The sequence below is a fragment of the Propithecus coquereli genome, unplaced genomic scaffold (genome assembly GCF_000956105.1).
Source record: "Propithecus coquereli isolate 6110/MARCELLA unplaced genomic scaffold, Pcoq_1.0 Scaffold377, whole genome shotgun sequence".
NCBI classification, from domain to species: Eukaryota; Metazoa; Chordata; class Mammalia; order Primates; family Indriidae; genus Propithecus; species Propithecus coquereli.
This window is the reverse complement of record NW_012149474.1, coordinates 791,937-809,041: the sequence shown is the minus strand read 5'-3', so window position 1 is coordinate 809,041 and position 17,105 is coordinate 791,937. Positions and strand designations below refer to the sequence as shown.

The following is a 17,105-nucleotide window of genomic DNA, read 5'->3' as shown; positions in this document are numbered from 1 at the left end:
TCCATGGTACTTTGTCACGGCAGTCCACGCTGAGATAAAAAGCAGGTGGATGTCAGAGAGCGTTTATCAAGTTCCGCACAGGTTAGCAGAGCCCACCGTGATCCGATACATGGGTGACGATGTGCCCACGAGTTCCCGAGTAGACTGTCTGCGTCACGCAGCGCACGCTCTGTGTGTCTGTGAACGTGAGGCAGTGAGCTGCTGAGGCCACCGCCACGTGTGCTGGGGCTTGGCCCTGCTCTGCCTCGGACGCGCACCCAGCCTTCTCCAAGGGGGTCCCACTGCGCAGAGCCCCCGTCCACACTCCACGGCACATGGCATCCGGGCAGTCGACTCGAGAGCCTTCGTCGATTCTGTCCCAGCTTGGCTGCGCGCGAGCTGCTCTCTCCCTGTGGTTTTCACTTGTGTTCCCTTCATTGCTAACGAGGTCAAGCCTCTCTCCACTGTCCCTTGGCTACTCGGCGCGTATCCACTGCATCTCGTCTTTCAGTGTCCAGGTCTTCTGCCCAGCTCTCTCCAGGGTCACCGCGGTCTCGCCACTGCGTATCTCTGGCTCCCTCTCTCCTCCCTCAGCCAGACGCTTGCTCTTGGTCAGGGACGTGGGATCAGCATCTCTCCTGCGGGAGGCTCATCTTTCCACTCCTTTGTGGTGACTTCTGACGCGTCGACATTCCGGTCAGAGTCCTGTCTGTCTGTCGGAGCCACCGTCCCTGCTACGTGCAGTGAGGTTCTGCTTTCTAACTCGGGTCTCCACTGCACCCAGGAACGCAGCCGGCTGACTCCTTGCCTCTGCACCCTCCTCTTCAGTCTCAGTGGCAGCCCTGTCAGGAGCAGTTTCCACTCTGGGGGGCCTGTGCCCCAGCCCAACCCCTCCTCTGCGCCCACAATGCGCTTTCCAAGGTGTCCAGCTCTCTGAGCCCGTGCTTCACACGCTACTGTCCGACTCACAGCTTCCCACTATGAGCTGGTCTCCAAGCCTACATCCATGGCACCACCATGCCCCGGCCCCTCTCGTGGGCACACAGCACTGCTCAACCGTTTTCCATGGCTTCGTGGCTTCACCCACACCAGGCACTCCTGGAAGAGCTGGCTTTGCCCACAAGGCTCAGGCAGGTGTGGCCACATGCCCAGAATCTGACTTCCACCAGCCACGGAATGTGGCAAAGAAACCGTGGGACGTCCCCCACACCTCCACCGAGTCCCCAAGCAGGAAGGGGTTGCTCTGCTGGCTCCACACTGTGCCCTCAGTGCGGCATGTCCACGTGACAAGCACAGCCTGCACTGCTCCTTTCAGGTCTCACATAGCTGCTCACTGACCCAAAAACTACTGCTACAGGCCAGGAGCATCAGCTGTGGCCCAAAGACTGGGAACAGTCTTGAAGTTTTTACTTACTTATTTTTATTTTTTTGAGACAGAATCTCCCTCTGTCTCCCAGGCTGGAACCATCACAGCTCACTGCAGCCTCAACTCCTGGGCTCAAGCGATCCTCCCGCCTCAGCCTCCTAAGTAGCTGGAACTACAGGTACACACCACGACGCCTGGCTAATTTTTCTATTTTTAGTAGAGATGGGGTCTTGCTCTTGCTCAGGCTGGTCTCGAACTCCTGAGCTCAAGCGATCCTCCCGCCTCGGCCTCCCAGTGTGCTGGGATTACAGGCGTGAGGCAGAGAAAGGTGCCAGGCTGGCCCTCACGTTTTTAAAGGGCTGTAACAAAACAATAACATGCAGACGCTGCCCAGAGACAGGAGGTGCCTCCCAGTGTGGTGCTCATCAACGGGAGGGAGGGATGCTACCAGGCTCTACCTACCCTTGTCCACCTGGCTCTGGCCCTGCGGACCCGCTGGGAATGTGGTGCCCCCTCTTCCACCTGCGAGGAAGACCACCTCTCCCCAGAGCTGTTTGTCTCTGACCCGTGGCATCCGGACAAGAGGGAGGTCTACACAGTCGAGAGACGCAAGAACAGCTTGTCACGGATTAGGCACAGCGTGACTTCCGACGAACAGGCTTCGCTGCTCACGCAGAAAACCTCGGGCTCGGAATTCACTTCTGAGGAAAGAAACCCGAGGAGGAAGGAGAACAGGAAAACAAACGTGTCACGGGCAGCCCCCCACATCTCAGGTGGGCCCCAGGCAGGTGGCAGCAAGAAAAGGAAGTGTCCACTCAGCCTCTGACCCGGCTCCACACTTTGCTTCTGCGTTGCTAAGCGCTGTGACAGCGTGCTCTGCGCCCTCAGGCCTGGGGGGTGGCTGCCCAGCCGGCTGCCGCACACCCTCTGCCACGAGCCACCTCTTCCTTCCAGAAAGTGGGACTGGAACGACACCCTGGGCAGGGGCCTGGCCAGGTCTCTCCAGCCACATGGGCCTCTTCACCCCAAGACCCCGCAGCTGCCAGCGGGGAAAGGTGTCCAGGCAGCCTCCAGAACAGTCTCCTCCAGACACCACAGGGCGCCCCGCCCTCCTCCCACCTCTCCGCTCCTGCGGCAGCACCACCTTCTCCTGCGTTCTACTGCAGACTCCCCCATCCCCCAACCCTCTGTCCCCCGGCCCCACATGGGGACGCCTCCCCATCCCGTCACCTGACTGGCCACCATCTCTAGACAGCGTCTGCATCATTGAAGGGTCAACACGAGGCAGGAGGACACAGGCTCCATGTCACCCTGTCCCCTCCTCCCCCCAAGCCGAGACCTCACCTTCCTGCCCCGTAACCCCTGGGGTCGTGTCACTGGTGTCTCAGTCTCCATCTGCCCCAGACTCATCTCCCTGCTGCTGACCAGGGGTTGAGCCCAAGCTCGTCTCTGACCGGGTGCCCTCCAGGCAGACTTGGTAGGGATGGCCCCGGCGTGGCCCACAGTGACCAGTCCCTGCCAGCGACACCACATCAGTCCCCATCCCTAACAGAGACGTGGTGTCACTGTCCCCACGATGTGCCCACTCCAGGGTGCCCACCCCCAGCAGCCAGCGCCCACACCTGCTCCCCTTGCCCTGTAGGCTCAGGGAGTACCCCTTCCAAGGACAGCGCCGCCATCTGGGGGACATCTAGGCAGCTCCCCTACCCTTCCACACTGACCTATCAGAGGCTTCTGAACCTGCTCCTCATGGCCCCAGGTCGCCCGGGCCCTGCCTGCTACTGTAACCCTTCTTTGCCCAGCGCCTGGAGGATCTGCGCACCCACCCCCAGCTCCAGGAGAGGGGCCACCCACCCACAGTGGGGCCACAGACACAGGCCTGGAATCCGGCCTGCAGAGCAGGCAGCCTGTCGGCCTTGCCCAGCTGCAGCCCGACTGAAGGGCTGAGAGCCCTGGGAAGTTTGGGGAGAAAGGTGGGGTGAGAGGCCAATACCCAGGTTGTACAAAGGGCCCTCGGCATCCTAGAGGCTGGAACAGAAAACCACCAGCTGCCTACACAGCCCAGGGCTGAGGGCCCAGGGTGGGTGGCCAGCCAGGTGTGTGCCGCCCTTTTGTGCAAGTCTGTCTGTCCGCACCCTTGGGGCCCTGTCACCACCTGCCGCTGCCACTGGAGAGAGACAGAAGTCCGTGGAGGTGAGGGAGGGGCTGGCTGCTCCCTTCCTGAGTGGGAGGCTGGGAGCTCATCATTCCCGAGGGGTGAAAACTGCCCCTCGGAAGTTGGTGTACACTGGGCTGAGCCCTGGGACTCCCACCCCGATGCCCTGGGATGCCCCAGCCAGCCCTTCCACCTGGCCTGCTCCTGTCCACTGGGCCCCCAGGTCTGTTCTGGGTTCTCAGGTCATGACTTGGAGCCCTCTCTGTGCCCAGCACAGCTGAGACCCTCCTGGCTCCTTGTGCCTGGTCACTGTGCCCAGAAGAGCCGCCCTGCAGGGCTGGGAGGGCTGAACGAGCCCACTCACAGGAGAGGCCCGGCCCAGCCAGTGGCCCCTGGACGGTGGCAGCCGTACCCCACCTTGGCCTAATCTCCCGCAGAAACAACGGGTGTAAATTCAACCTGAAGCACCAAACGCCCTTGAGCTCCAGGGCCTCTACTAAGAGTCATGCTGATGGTGAGTTTAAAAGACTTCAGTTCTCAAAAAAAAGGATGTCTCAGCATAGTCTTCAAATATGTTTGGGCTGAGAGACATTGTCTTCAACCACTAACAGGGAGAACGTGGGAGGCTGGTTGCAAAGGGACCCCCAACCTCTGGGTCACACACCCTGTGTGTGCAGCAGCCACAGCTTCTACAGACGGGGCCAGGTGCAGTTTGTGTCGACCAGATGAGCAGAGACGGCCTGGGCCCCGAGCCACCACCCTGCACTGTCTGCCCTGCAACCCCAAAGCCCTTGACACCACTGAAAGAGAGAGAGAGAGAGAAGGGCTGTGTGGCACTTACTCAGGTGTGACAGCAGGCGGGATGGCCAAGATGACCAGCAGCCGGGCCTGGTGCAGCGCTTCGGCCAGGTGGGTGAGCATGTGGATGAGGCCCCTGAAAGAGCCGAGACGTGGGGTCAGCAGCGCTGGCGCCAAGGCTCCACCCGGAGCCCCGTGGGGCTCCTTGACACCCATGGCCTCGGGGATGGGGTGAGGCTGGTCCTCAGCCTGACACCCTGCTGCAGGGAAGGCAACAGCCCCTCTAGGAAACTTCCCACCCCACTCTGAGTGTGGTCCCAAACGACAGACGCCCATGCACAAGCAGCCCTGTGGACCCCGTGAAGGGGTCTGGGGATAAAGGACTCCCTCTGCCCTACGGGGCCCATCTACAACCTGGCTAAGCCTGCCCTTCCTACGCTCCAGGGTCCCCCTAGAGTAGGAGCCTGTCAGTACCCCGTGGGCTCCCAGAAAGAGCTCCCCAAACGACCAGAGACAGAGCCCAGCGCAGCCACTAAGCACAGTAGGTGAGGAAGGGCCCTAGCAACCCAGGGCACTTGAGACCCCGTCCTCGCCAGGCCCAGCATCAGCTCTGCAGGTGGCAACATGGGCACAGTCCTCGGCAGGTGGCAGAGCCTCGGGGCAGTCCGTCCTCATGCCTCGGCGCTGGCACCTGCACCCAGAACTCTCTGGGTGCCAAAGGCTGTCATATACCCGAATGCCACTTAGAGGTGGTGGCCAGGAGGGGTGCTGCCCGTGTTCCGAAACACCGGAGCAGAGCGAGGCGTGCCCAGGTGCTGAGGAGCTCAGGAAGCTGATGTCACCTGGGGGACCCTCCCATCTAGCCTGTGGGCTCCCACGACTGTCCCGAGGACCACATCAGACCTGAGGGCCAAAAGGTGCCCACGGCCACTCTGTGAGGGCCCCAGGGTGGATGTGGGCTGTGGTGGGTGCTGGTGTCACCCAGAGCACACTTGGGACAGGCCCCTTGAAGCCCCTAGCAGCTGGCACTGGTGGCTCCCAAGGGCCCACATCACAGCTGCTCTGGCACGAGGACAACCCTAAGGGGTTGCCCCCAAGCTCAGGAGGAACCAGAGGTGGCAGTGTCCCTGTAGGCAAACCTGCCCACGTCCAGCCTCAGGCCTGGCACACGGGGAGGCTCACAGGCAGCAGAACGCCCAAAGGGATCTGTCAGACCAGCTGGTCTCTGCTGCTCAAGAACCCGGATGCTGCCCCCACCCCACCGGCAGTTGCCCACCTTCTCTCCAGGGCCTGCACTCAAGGGGCCCTGCAGGTGGCTCCCACCTCCTTCCCCCACCCCCACCCCACGTTAATGACCCCTCAGGAGTCACATCCAATGAGGCCGTGTCTCACTGCACCCCTGGCCCTCCCGCCCAGACACGAGAGTGTGTCTCACTGCACCCCGGCCCTCCCACCCAGACACAACGCGGCTGTCTCAGGAGGGCGGCCCTTTGGTGCCATCTCACTGCCTACTTAATACTGTGAAATGGAAACGAATTATAGCAAATCTCTGATTAATAGCTCTGTTCTCCCAGGATTAGTGGGAAAGATGAGACCTGGTGGAGCCTGTCTCCTGCTCAGAGGGACCACTCCCTCAGAGGGTACCAGAAGGTCAGCCCCAGCAGGACTCACCCCCACTGTCCCAAGTCGGGGCCTGCCTGGGGTTGTCTCGCCAAAAGTGCGGGGCACCTTCAGGCCAGAGCTAGGGCCCCTTGGGGAAGTGTAGGCAAAAGAGTCCCCACAGACCTGGGGACTTCGGCCTTCCTCCCCTGCTGGGCCCTCCTGGGGTGCAGGTGGGCAGAGGAGACGCTTCACAAACAGCCTGCAGGGGCGCGTCAGGCGGGCCTGGCTGAGGGTGGTGCAGGCGTCTGGGCACCGGGAAGCGGGACTCCAGGCCTACGGCAGGGAGTGTTTCCGGGCAGAGTCCCAGGCTGAAGCCTCCTGGTGAGGATGGTCTGAGGCCACTGTAGATCTGAGCTGGCCCAGTGGGGCCGGAAGCCGTAGCAGGCCTTGGCCAGGAGGAGGCTGGCAGCTGGAGGCTACCCCCAGCCTGGCACACTGGGCTCCAGGCACAGCTTCCACTGGCCCCGGGGGATCCTATTCCCCTGCCCCCTGCCACAGGGCTACAGTCAATGACGCACCTCCCTCCCTCGGCAACACAGGATCTGTGTGGGGACGCTGCCTCCGCGTGGGCAGAGCCGAGACCTGCAGCTCTTCTGCCTGCGGCAGCCGCAGAATGGACAGTGACAGAGGAGGGACATGGGGACCCTCGCTCTTCCCCTCTGGGGCAGGCACGGGCCTCGGGGCACAAGGGGAACTCCTTCAGGTGGGAAAGGGCAGGGCGGTCGATTCCAGAACTCTCAGCTTGCATGGGGCTGAGGAGCTGGGCAGGGGCTGCAGGCCTCTGGGCTGCTCCACCTCCCCCTGCCTGGACGCCTGGGACAGCACCAGACCCCACCTGGGCAGAAGAATGGCCCCTCTGCCCCCTTCTGCAGGGCAGACACCTCACTTCAGCAGAGCTAGAGAAGGTGGATGGGCCGGAGTGCTTGAGCAGGACACAGGAGAGGCTGGCTCTCAGGGCCGAGGCCAGGCCTAGGCTGGACTAGAGACGCTGCCGGCACTGCCCTCACTCCCTCCTTTCCTGGCCACTCTGGTCAAGGAGAGTGGGAACCCACGAGTGTCGGGGTAGGCTGGGCGCCCACGTGGCAGGGAGGAGGCCTGAGGGAGCATGTGGCCACCTCCCTGTGGGCCACGACAGCGTTGTCCAGAGGATGTCATGGCGGTCCACCCCACAGGTCCTGGCCGCGCCAGGCTGGCACCTTCTCGACATCCCTAGAAGGCTCCTTCACGCTTGGTGAGGAGGTTTCTGCCTACGCCCAAGCCCGGCCTCTGCTACCACCGTCCAGGCAGCTCCCTCCCTCTTGCCGAGTCCTCGTGGCGAGGCTCCTTACCTCCCTTCACCACCCATAGGAAGTGTCGGGGCCAGCCGCCTGCCCCACGGCCACACTCGCTCCTCTGAGGTCTCCATCCTCACCCCAGGTGCAGGGCTGTGGGAGGAAGGCCCTCCCAAACGGGGCTCCCTGTCCCCTGTCCTTTCTCCAGCCTCCTCCAAACACTGGGGCCAGGGGCCGGGGGAGCAGCGAGTAGCCCCACCTGCCCCACCAACTCACACGTGCTTCTGGCTCAGCAGCTGGCTCCAGACCTCCACCACGAAGCCGTCAAAATGCTGGTTCTGAAAGAAACAGGAGCAGGTGAAGAGGACCTGGAGGCACAGGAGGATGGTGGAAAGACAGACACAGAGCGTACCACCTCTGCCCACCCGGCCAGGTCACGGACCAGTCCACCCAGTCACTCACGAGGCAAGCCCCAAGCCCGTGCTGCACACCCAGAAGTCCCTGCCTGCAAGAGGCAGCATGGTGGGGTCCCCACAGGAGCTGGGAGCAGAGGGGCCAGGGCTCCATGCCTCCCCCACCCCACCCCTAGGGGCCTGAGGGCTCTCCCCTTCTGCAGCCCAGATGTCCCAGCAGCCTGCAGGGATGGTCTCCTCCCAGGAGGGCAGCAAGCAGCTGGGCCTTGCCTTGGGAAACACCCAGCACACAAGTCTCCCACCCTTGGGACCTGTGGGGGCCAAAGAGAGTGAACAGTGGCCTGAGTGGGGCTGACGCTGTCCTCCCTGAAGAGTGGGCTGCACCAGAAAGGCCCAAGGAGCAAGCCAGCCAAGAGGAGCCAAGTGCTGGCCCTGTTGGAGCCCCCGCCGGGGGCCGGGGAGCGGCTGATGGAGCCCTGCCTGTGCTCAGAGGCCTGAGGCAGCGCATGGGTCTCACCTTTGCCACCTGCACCATGGTCCTGCTGAGCTCCTCTATCTCATCCTCGCTGTCCAGGACGCTCCGGAAATCCTCGTACGTCCAGTCCTCAAACAGAAGCCGGGGCACTGGGCAGGGTACAACATGCACAGAAGCTGTGGCTGGGAACACCAACTGACCCTCCCCTGCTTGCCCTCCCCAGAGGGCATCCCCTTGGCCTCCTGAGTGGAGCGAGACCACCGAGTGACAGGTGGGGAAGCCTGAGGGGAGCCCTGCAGCCTGGCGGCTGGCGAGGGAGGGATTGGGGATGGAGTGAGGTGGCGCTGGCCGCCCTTCTGCCCCACGCCCGCCCTCCCCAGGCCCCACTCAGGCCTGCCACCTGCCACCTGCTCCAAGGCAGCCCTGCAGCCTCTCCTTCAGCCTGCTCCCCAATTCCTAACCCACTGCCCAAGGCTGCTCCTGAACATGGGGACATGTGTTCCCACCTTGCCAGCCAGCCACAAGCTACGGGGGCACAAATGGGGCAGGGTTAGAGCCACCCTCAGGTTGAGGTCAGAGCCTGGCCCCAGCTGCTTGGATGACATTTGTCAGGTGAAGGGAGGGAAAAACAGGAGGCAGAGCAGCCTGGCACAGCCGCTGGCCAAGGCAGTGCTGGCCTTGGTGGGCTATGGCCTGGGTGGGAGGGAGAGCCCGTGAATGCAGGCCGGGGCCAGCCTCGCCTCGGAGCAGCTGGAGGAATAACCTGTGCTTGAGCAGCACAGCCTGGACGGCCAGGAACATGAGAAGACCCCGGCCCACTTGCCCAGCCACAGGGAGGTCAGAGGTCATGCCACCTGGGCCTCCATCCCATGGCTGGGGCCATTTCCAGCTCCCAGGCCTACTGGACTTACCTATGCGCAGGCCCTTGGTGTGCTTCCTGACAGCCCGCATCCACCCTGTGGGACACGGAGGGGACAGTTAGCACAGGGGCATGTGTCCTGCCAGCAGACCTGGCCCCTCTGAGGAGGAACATGCAGCAGCAGGAAAGGGGAGGGGAGGCTGACTGTGAGAACCCAGCTCTGCCCTGGCCCTGGGGCAGCCCTGAACGCCACCCCTCCTGGTCCCACACCCCTCATCCTCCTGGCCTGCAAAGCAGCTCTGAGCTTGCCCTCCCTGGGCTGGGATGCCTCAGAGCCCATGGCTGGCCTGGGGGACAGGTCACCCCAGGGGCCTGGGGAATGTCAGGGTGTTTCTGTGAGCTGAGGGGCAGTCGGAACCCACCAAGCCCTGACATTTGCCAACACACTTGTCTCCCCACAGTTCTTTCAACATCAACACCAGGAAAAATCACTCCTGGTCTTGGAACTCGCCAACTGGCCAATACCTCCCCTGCTACTCTCTCTGTCGGAGACCGAGCGTGAGGCTCAGCTTTGTGACCTCGGGCACATGCCGCCGGGATGTGCCATCAGCGAATAGCCCCCCACCCTGAGCCCCACCCCCCTGAACATCACTAGGGGAGGAACAAAGGAGGGGGGCCAGCGGCCTGTGCCCAGAGGCTGCTGGAGTTGTCTCGGAGGCCGCCCTGCACACATCTGTGCACAGTGTGGACGTGTAAGGGAAGGCCCCTCTCACGGCCACCTGCACCACTGGGGCAGAGCTGGGTGTGGGGAAAATGTAGGGTCCCCACCACATGACAGGAAAACTGTGCCAGTCTGGAATGCTCAGCAAAACTGCTACGAAGCAGATTAAGCAAATACCAAGATAAGTACCGGGGGTGGGGAGCCCAGCGCTTTCTTGCCTTGAAGCAGCTGGCTCTGACCAGTCCCAACTGCTTTAGCTGTCCTCCAGGGCAGCGGTCCCCAAACTTTTTGGCACCAGGGACCAGTCTCATGGAAGACAATTTTCCACGGACGGGGTGGCAGGGCGGGGTTGGTTTCGGGTTGTTTCAGTTGCTTTTTTTTTTTTTTGCCTTTTTTTTCTTTTATTGTTACATTGTCACTTGCCACTGATGGGGTTTTGATATGAGTCTGCAAGCAACTGATTTATATGGTCTCTGTGCAGTCAAACCTCTCTGCTAATGACAATCTGCATTTGCAGCGGCTCCCCAGTGCTCGCATCACTGCCTCAGCTCCACCCCCGATCATCAGGCATCAGGCTCTCACAAGCAGCCACAACCTAGATCCCTCACACGCATAGTTTACAGTGGGGTCTGTGCTCCTATGAGAATCTAATGCCACCGCTGATCTGACAGGAGGTGGAGCTCGGGTGGTGATGCAAGCCACGGGGAGCGGCTGTAAATATAGATGAAGCTTCGCTTGCTCACTCACTGCTCACCTCCTGCTGTGTCGCCCGGTTCCTAACAGGCCACTGCCCAGGACTGGTCCGCACTCGGGGGCTGGGAACTGCAGCTATAGCTAACAGTGACACTAAAATCCCCGCCTAGTGGAGAACTGTAATATTATTAACATGACGGGTTGTATGATGGTGCATGGCGATGGCTCTGTGAACGTGTGTGATTTGTTTCATTGTGAACACGTGACGACACATCGCTCGCTGGGAAAGGACTGAAGGCAACACCACACCTAACTGCCCAAGCCGGACTTGTCTGAGTCATTCTAAGGCCTCTCAGCTCCTCAGCTCAATGGGTGGTTTTTCTATACCATCCTGGGATTTTCCCGAAACGCTGGCTGAGACATCGACCTGGCCCTGCAGAAGGTCCCACGGTGGGGACCACCTCTCCAGGCCCTACTTGTGTTCCCATCCTGCACACTAGCCCGCACCATGGGACGACTCTGCGCTCGGCCATGCAGGGTGAGAGCTCAGGCCTTCAGGTTGTCACACGCACGTCACATACACAGTCTCACTCATACACACACCCCCACACTCACACTCACACTCTTCATGGCCCTTAGGACAAGCACAGACAAGCAGGAAGGACGAGAACCTTGGTCCACGTCGTGGAGGCCCGTGACCTCAAACATTTCACGGCCACGTCTCTTTAGCTGCAGCCAGACTGGCGAGATATGCGTGAACTTGCTCCCAAACACCTTGGTGACATCGTAGCCATGGCTGTTCCACTGGCAGAGGAAGGAGATGTCAGACAGAGAACAGGTGAGCATGAATCTCCCTCACCATGGTGCTGCCGCTCTGCCCGCTCTGGACGTACCCAGGACCAGCTGGCCAGTATCGACAGCCTTTTGGCCTGAGCTGACACCAGGCCCCTGCCTGGGGTGCCCTTCTCCCACTCTGGTCTGCCTCTCACAGCCTGGGATCCAGGCCAAAATCCCCTTCACCAGAAGTGATAGGAGGTCCTCTTGACGAGCCCCTCTCTGAGCCAGAGCACATGCTGTTGCTGCTGGCTGCTGAGGCCAGATGGCTCGACGGCCCTCCTCTGGACTTAGGGCACCAACAGGGTCACCTGCTGCCATGAGCAGCGAGCCCCTGGAGAAACCCCAGTACCCTTCACTCTGACATCTCTAGTATGGCATCCCTCCCACTGTGGTTTCACAGCTGTGGCAGCTGGAGAGATCAGAACAAGACCCCATCACTGCCTGGCCGGCCTGTCACAGAGGCTGGGGCGACGTCCAAGCCTCAGGACCTCCCTGTGCACCTCGAGGGCTCCGACCTACTGGAGTGACGTAGCCCAGCACATCTCCAGCAAAGTGTCTATCTCGGGCTCTCGCTGAGCAGTAGCTGCGATGCTCGAGAACCACGTCCTCGGCTTTGAGGTCCGTCACCACCAGACCCCGATCTTGGACGGGCTTATCTGAAAACTGACTCTGAAATAAAAAGAAAGGGCAAGGCCATCAGTCGCCCGTCCTCGGTGCAGAACACAGCACCCTAAGCAGCAGCAAGAAGTCCTTTTCATTTGGCCAGCGAGCGTGTCTCCGCGTCAACAGGGTTGCTGACCTGTAGACATGGCAGGCGCTGACGTTCAGAAGGCTCTGGCCATCAGAGAGCGGACAGTGGCCGACTGTGGGGGCCGTTCCCACCCTTGCTCTGGGCTGGAAGGCAGGCAGGGCCTATGGCGGCTCCCTCCACTCACGTGAAGATGGACAGTCAGCACCAGCTCTGGCAATTTGGAGCTCAGCTGGGCACCCCAGGACCACACACAGTGCTGGTCAGATCAGAACATGCCACCTCACTGGCCAACTGCCACCTGCCACCTCTTTCCCAGTGAGTCTTCTCATGCCCTGTGAACATAGCTCCCCCTACCCTGCCTCCGCTCCTTGAAGCCCTCCACCTGGTTCCCCACTTCCCTGTTCTGTCTACACCCAGGGCCTGGCTGATCCTCCCCTTGACACCACCCACTCCCTGGCCTGGCCCCACAGGGCCTCATGAAGGACAGAAATGCCCACTGCAGGTGTTCTCTGCCCTGAGGCAGGACAGAGAGTGTCTGTCAGTCTAGGACTAGGTTCCTGTGACAACTCTGGCCGGTGGCATGGTGATTGCTGGGGCTGAGGGGTAGGTTCAGTGGGGACCCACCCTTGAGTTTACAATCCCCGGGACCATCCCAAAATAGCAGAAAGACCACAACGCAAACACAGCTAATGGCCATGAATATTAAAGAGGCAATGATGATGGTGGCATGAGGGTGCAGGTGTTGAAAGCAGGTGGAAGGTGGAAATAGGCACAGAGACGGGCGGGGGGCAGGTGGGGATGCCAAAGAACCAGCCACCGACCCTCAGAATCCGGCTCCAGAAGCTGCTCACTCAGAGACACACAGACCACCCGCCTGCCTGCCCACAGCTGGCTCAGCAGTCCTCTGTGTGAGCAGCCAAGCCCCCCAGGTCCCCAGCCCCCCAGCTCCCAGGTCCCAGCAGGCAGGAGGGAAAAGAGTATGAGGGGTCAGCCCTTGGCCAGTGTGGTCACCTCAAGTCCCCAGGCCACCCCCACCTTCTCCAGCAGTGTCTTTGAGGCAGCTTTTTTGGCATCTGACTTTGACAGGGTAGCGTCAACGGAGCCGCAGGCCAGAACAAGCCACAGGAGGTTCAGCAGTTTCTGCATGGTGCGTGTATCACAGCAGGGTCCAACCTCCGGCTCCAGGGGGCTGTAGGGAGAGCAGAGCACATGGAGACACTCAGCAGGGAAATGCAGCGTGGGCAACCCCTCTGCTGATGGGAGCACTTTCTCCTCACAGAGCCTGGGTCCCCACAGCTCCAGGACGGGCCTTGGCCACTGGGACAGAGCCCTGCAGCTGGAGTCCCTTCTCCAGAACTTCTGCCCTCCCTCCCCCACAGCTGGACCACCAGCTTTCGGACACCAAGAAAGGAGCTTCCTCACTGCTGGCCACAGAGCCCTGTCCCCAGTGCCCAAGGCTGCCCTGATCACTGCTGGCCATCTGGGAAAACATTGGTTCCCATCTCCCCTCAAACCCAAAGAAATCCTGGCCATGACAGGGCTTAAGTGTTAACAATGGAGCCACAGAAAGTACTAGACGAAAATATGGATATCTATTTATGTAATCTAAGGGTGGAGAAGGCTTTTCCAACTGTATCAGCAACAGGAGAGATTATGAAATAAAATACTCCTAGAGTTTACTATGTAAAAACATAAAACTTTCATTTAGGAAACAAAAAAGCAAACTTAAAGAAAACAAAGCCCCCAAAATATTTGGAACATACTTGACGATGGATTTCTATCCATAATCTATCCATAATATGCAAAGACATTTTACGAATCAAGCATAAAAGACAGGGCTGAGGTGGGAGGATCTCTTGAGGCTGGGAGTTCGAGACCAGACTGGGTAACACAGTGAGACGCTGTCTCTACAAAAAATTAACAAATTAGCTGGGTGTGGTGGCACGCGCCTGGAATCCTTGCTTGGGAGGCTGAGGCAGGAGGATCACTTGAAGCCAGGAGTTTGAGGCTGCAGTGACCTATGACTGCACCACGGCACTCTAGCCTGGGCACTGAGCAGGACCCTGTCTCAAAAAAAAAAAAACCAACAAAAACCAAAAAAACAACAAATGGAAGAATAAGACAGACATTCCAATAAAAAATGTCCCACTACAAAAATAAGAAAGGGATGGGGCCAGATGTGGTGGAGGGAGGCAGAGGTAGGAGGATCGCTTGAGGCCGGTAGTTTGAGACCAGCCTAGGCAACATAGCAAGATCCCATCTCTACAAAAAATTTAAAAATTAGCAGGGCGTGGTAGTGCATGCCTGTAGTCCTAGCTACTTAGGAGGCTGAGGCAGGAGGATCACTTGAGCCCAGGACTTCGAGGTTACAGTGAGGAGTGATCACTGTACTCCAGCCTGGGTGACAGAGATCCCAACTCTAAATAAAAAGAAAAAAAGAAAGGGATGAGAAGAGGTATGAGAGCCCCAGAAATGAGCAGCTAAACCAACTTCGCCAGTGATCAAAGACGGTAAAGCTGGAACAAGACAGAGTCCTCACCCGAGTGTTAGGATTCAAGAGAATGAAGACATTGTGAGGACCAGGGCAAAGCATCTCTCCACAGCTGTTGGTGGGGATTCAAGTTGGGAAAAGCTTTTTGGATAAAAATCTGGTCATACTCCTGGAGGCCAAGGCAGGTGGATCGCTTGAGCTCAGGAGTCCGAGACCAGCCTGAGCAAGAGCGAGACCCTGTCTCTACTAAAAATACAAAGAAATTAACTGGACAACTAAAAATATGTAGAAAAAATTAGCCGGGCATGGTGGTGCATGCCTGTAGTCCCACCTACTCGGGAGGCTGAGGCAGGAAGATCGCTTGAGCCCAGGAATTTGAGGTTGCCGTGAGCTAGGCTGATGCCACGGCATTCTAGCCCAAGCAACAGAGCGAGACTGTCTCAAATTAAAAAAAAAAAAAATACAGCCCTGGAGGGAGGTTGACCAGGAAGCTCCCCCACCTAGGAGGCAGGGAGCCACAGGACAGCAGGGCAAGTAGAACAGCACCCAGTAGACGGAGCCTCGGGCAAAGGCAGCCAATGCTGGAACTCCGAGGGGCCGGGACAGGGTGGGCATCAAATTCAAGGGAAGCCACCTGCTGCCACCTCACCCCAGCCCCACCATCTTTCTGCTGCAACTGTGAGGCTTGGTCGGCAACAGCCCAGGGGAAGTCGGGGGAATTCTGGCCACAGCACAGGGTGGGCGGGCCAGAATCTCCATCTTGCCTGGCCAGACTGAGGCTGCAGCTACCTCAGCTTCCAAGAACCCCATCTTTGACTCCGGCCCCTTCCCCTTCCATGACCACAGGCTCATTCTCTCTCCTCTGGGCGGAGAGCTAGGTCACAGAGGAAGGAGGAGGAGAAACCAAACAGGAGGGTGGTCCTCCAGGGACATGGTCTAGGAGTACCCTGAGTGGCACCTGTGTCCAGCCACCAACTGCAGGGTTGGGTCTCTGCCACCACCTGCCATCCTGCAGACTTGACACAGGGCCACTGTCCATCCACCTAAAGGCCCATCTGCCTATGACCTCCCTGACCCATGACGTCACACCTCAGGGAAGGAAGGAGGAGGCAGGGTGGAGGGATGGGGCTGATCTGGGCATGTGGAAGAGGAAGATGGTCCTGCCAGCTTCTGCTTCTGGCAGAAAGGGCACCGAACCAGAACCAGACTGAGCACAAAGCTGGGGCTGGTACTGCCACCGACCGGCTGCACCCGGCAGGCCGGCTCTGGGACGAAGCACTTGGACATGTGGCTGCTCGTCACTGACGAAGGAACTGCCAGACGACTGCCCCGGGGAGAGGATGCAAGTACGATGCATGCGGGGCACTCATGCTGGCAGACCCATCTGTGCCTCAGCACCCCCATGGCCCCCCACTGCCCAACCTGCTCTAAGGCCCTTGAGGGCAGACCCTCTACCATGTTCCTCACACCGCACAGACGCCCGGGCTCACGCACACCATGTCCTTGCATCAGAACAGGTTTCTTCCCCAGACACCAATGAACAGCCCTGAACAGAGGGGTGTGGTGTGTGATGACAGGGCACGGTGCCACCCTGGTCACCTGCAGGGGGTCTCGAACCTGCTCTGTGACAAGCTACTGGCTGAGAGCCCAGCATTCCCGCCACCCCAGGGCTCCCAGGCCCGCAGCTCCCGAGGGCTGTCTCTGCGGTGTGGATGGAGAGTCCGGGCAGATGTCTTTCAGTGACCCACACAGAGAAACGCACTTCGCTTTGCGGCCCAGCACACGTGTGCACGCGTGGAGCGGAAGCAGCTGACCAGAGCTATGGCTGCTCTGCAATGGACGCTCTGACGACGTCTATCCTGTTTTCACGAGCTGGGTTTTACCCCTCAGACTGACCTCGCGCTTCCGGAACTTGCGATTTGAACGCTGACTGATGAACCGAGTGTCTGTCATCAAGGACACCAGCTGGCTCCCTCGGCTGACGTTCTCATTAACGCACGTGCTGTTCTTACAGCGCGAACAGGGGTCGCTACGAGCTCTCACCTTTGCGCACAAGTTTTGGAGCCAATTGTGTTGCTACGGTGAGGAGCGGCTCGGGCCGGGCCACCCACCCAGCACCTGGACCCTCGCCCTCACCTGGAAGACACCTGCCCACCCGCCTGGCGCCCTCCTGCCCTGAGCCGGTCTGGGGTCCCCGGAACCGATGGCCACCCCTCTGCCAGAGCCGCACCCACGCGCTCCGCTCCCGCCTGCGCCTCAGTCACACTAACTTGTCTGCACGCGCGCGTGCGCCCTCAACTCTCACTCGCTCGCACGCTCAGGGCACCCCTTCCCTGTCCCTGTGAATACCTGCCTCCACGCTCCCGCCACGCCGCCCGCACGGGGCTGCCACGCTGGCCTGCGCTCGCCTTCACACGCTCACCTGCGGTCTCACTCCCTTTCCCACACACCCCCTCGCACACACTCGCCCTCTCACACCTCACCCCCAATACACCCGCCCTCACACGCTCACACCCGCTCACACCTACACTCCCACCCTCGCACACACCCGCCCTCCCATGCTCACACCTGCTCACACTCCCCCCTCGCACACACTCGCCCTCTCACACCTCACCCTCACATGCTCACACCCGC

General features: G+C 60.2%; 1 protein-coding gene across 1 annotated transcript in view; it reads right to left on the bottom strand.

The window, feature by feature from the left end:
* CHID1 (chitinase domain containing 1) overlaps positions 1-13,212 on the bottom strand; it is a 33,304-nt gene extending 20,092 nt beyond the window's left edge. The window contains exons 1-7 of the mRNA XM_012651997.1: positions 13,016-13,212; positions 11,749-11,898; positions 11,064-11,196; positions 9,031-9,075; positions 8,162-8,268; positions 7,508-7,569; positions 4,342-4,434 (exon numbers count right to left, since the gene is read on the bottom strand). Of these exons, the coding sequence (XP_012507451.1) occupies positions 4,342-4,434; positions 7,508-7,569; positions 8,162-8,268; positions 9,031-9,075; positions 11,064-11,196; positions 11,749-11,898; positions 13,016-13,126 (701 nt within the window). The 5' untranslated portion in view covers positions 13,127-13,212. The remainder of the gene's footprint in view (positions 1-4,341; positions 4,435-7,507; positions 7,570-8,161; positions 8,269-9,030; positions 9,076-11,063; positions 11,197-11,748; positions 11,899-13,015) is intronic.
* Positions 13,213-17,105: the final 3,893 nt, after the last annotated feature.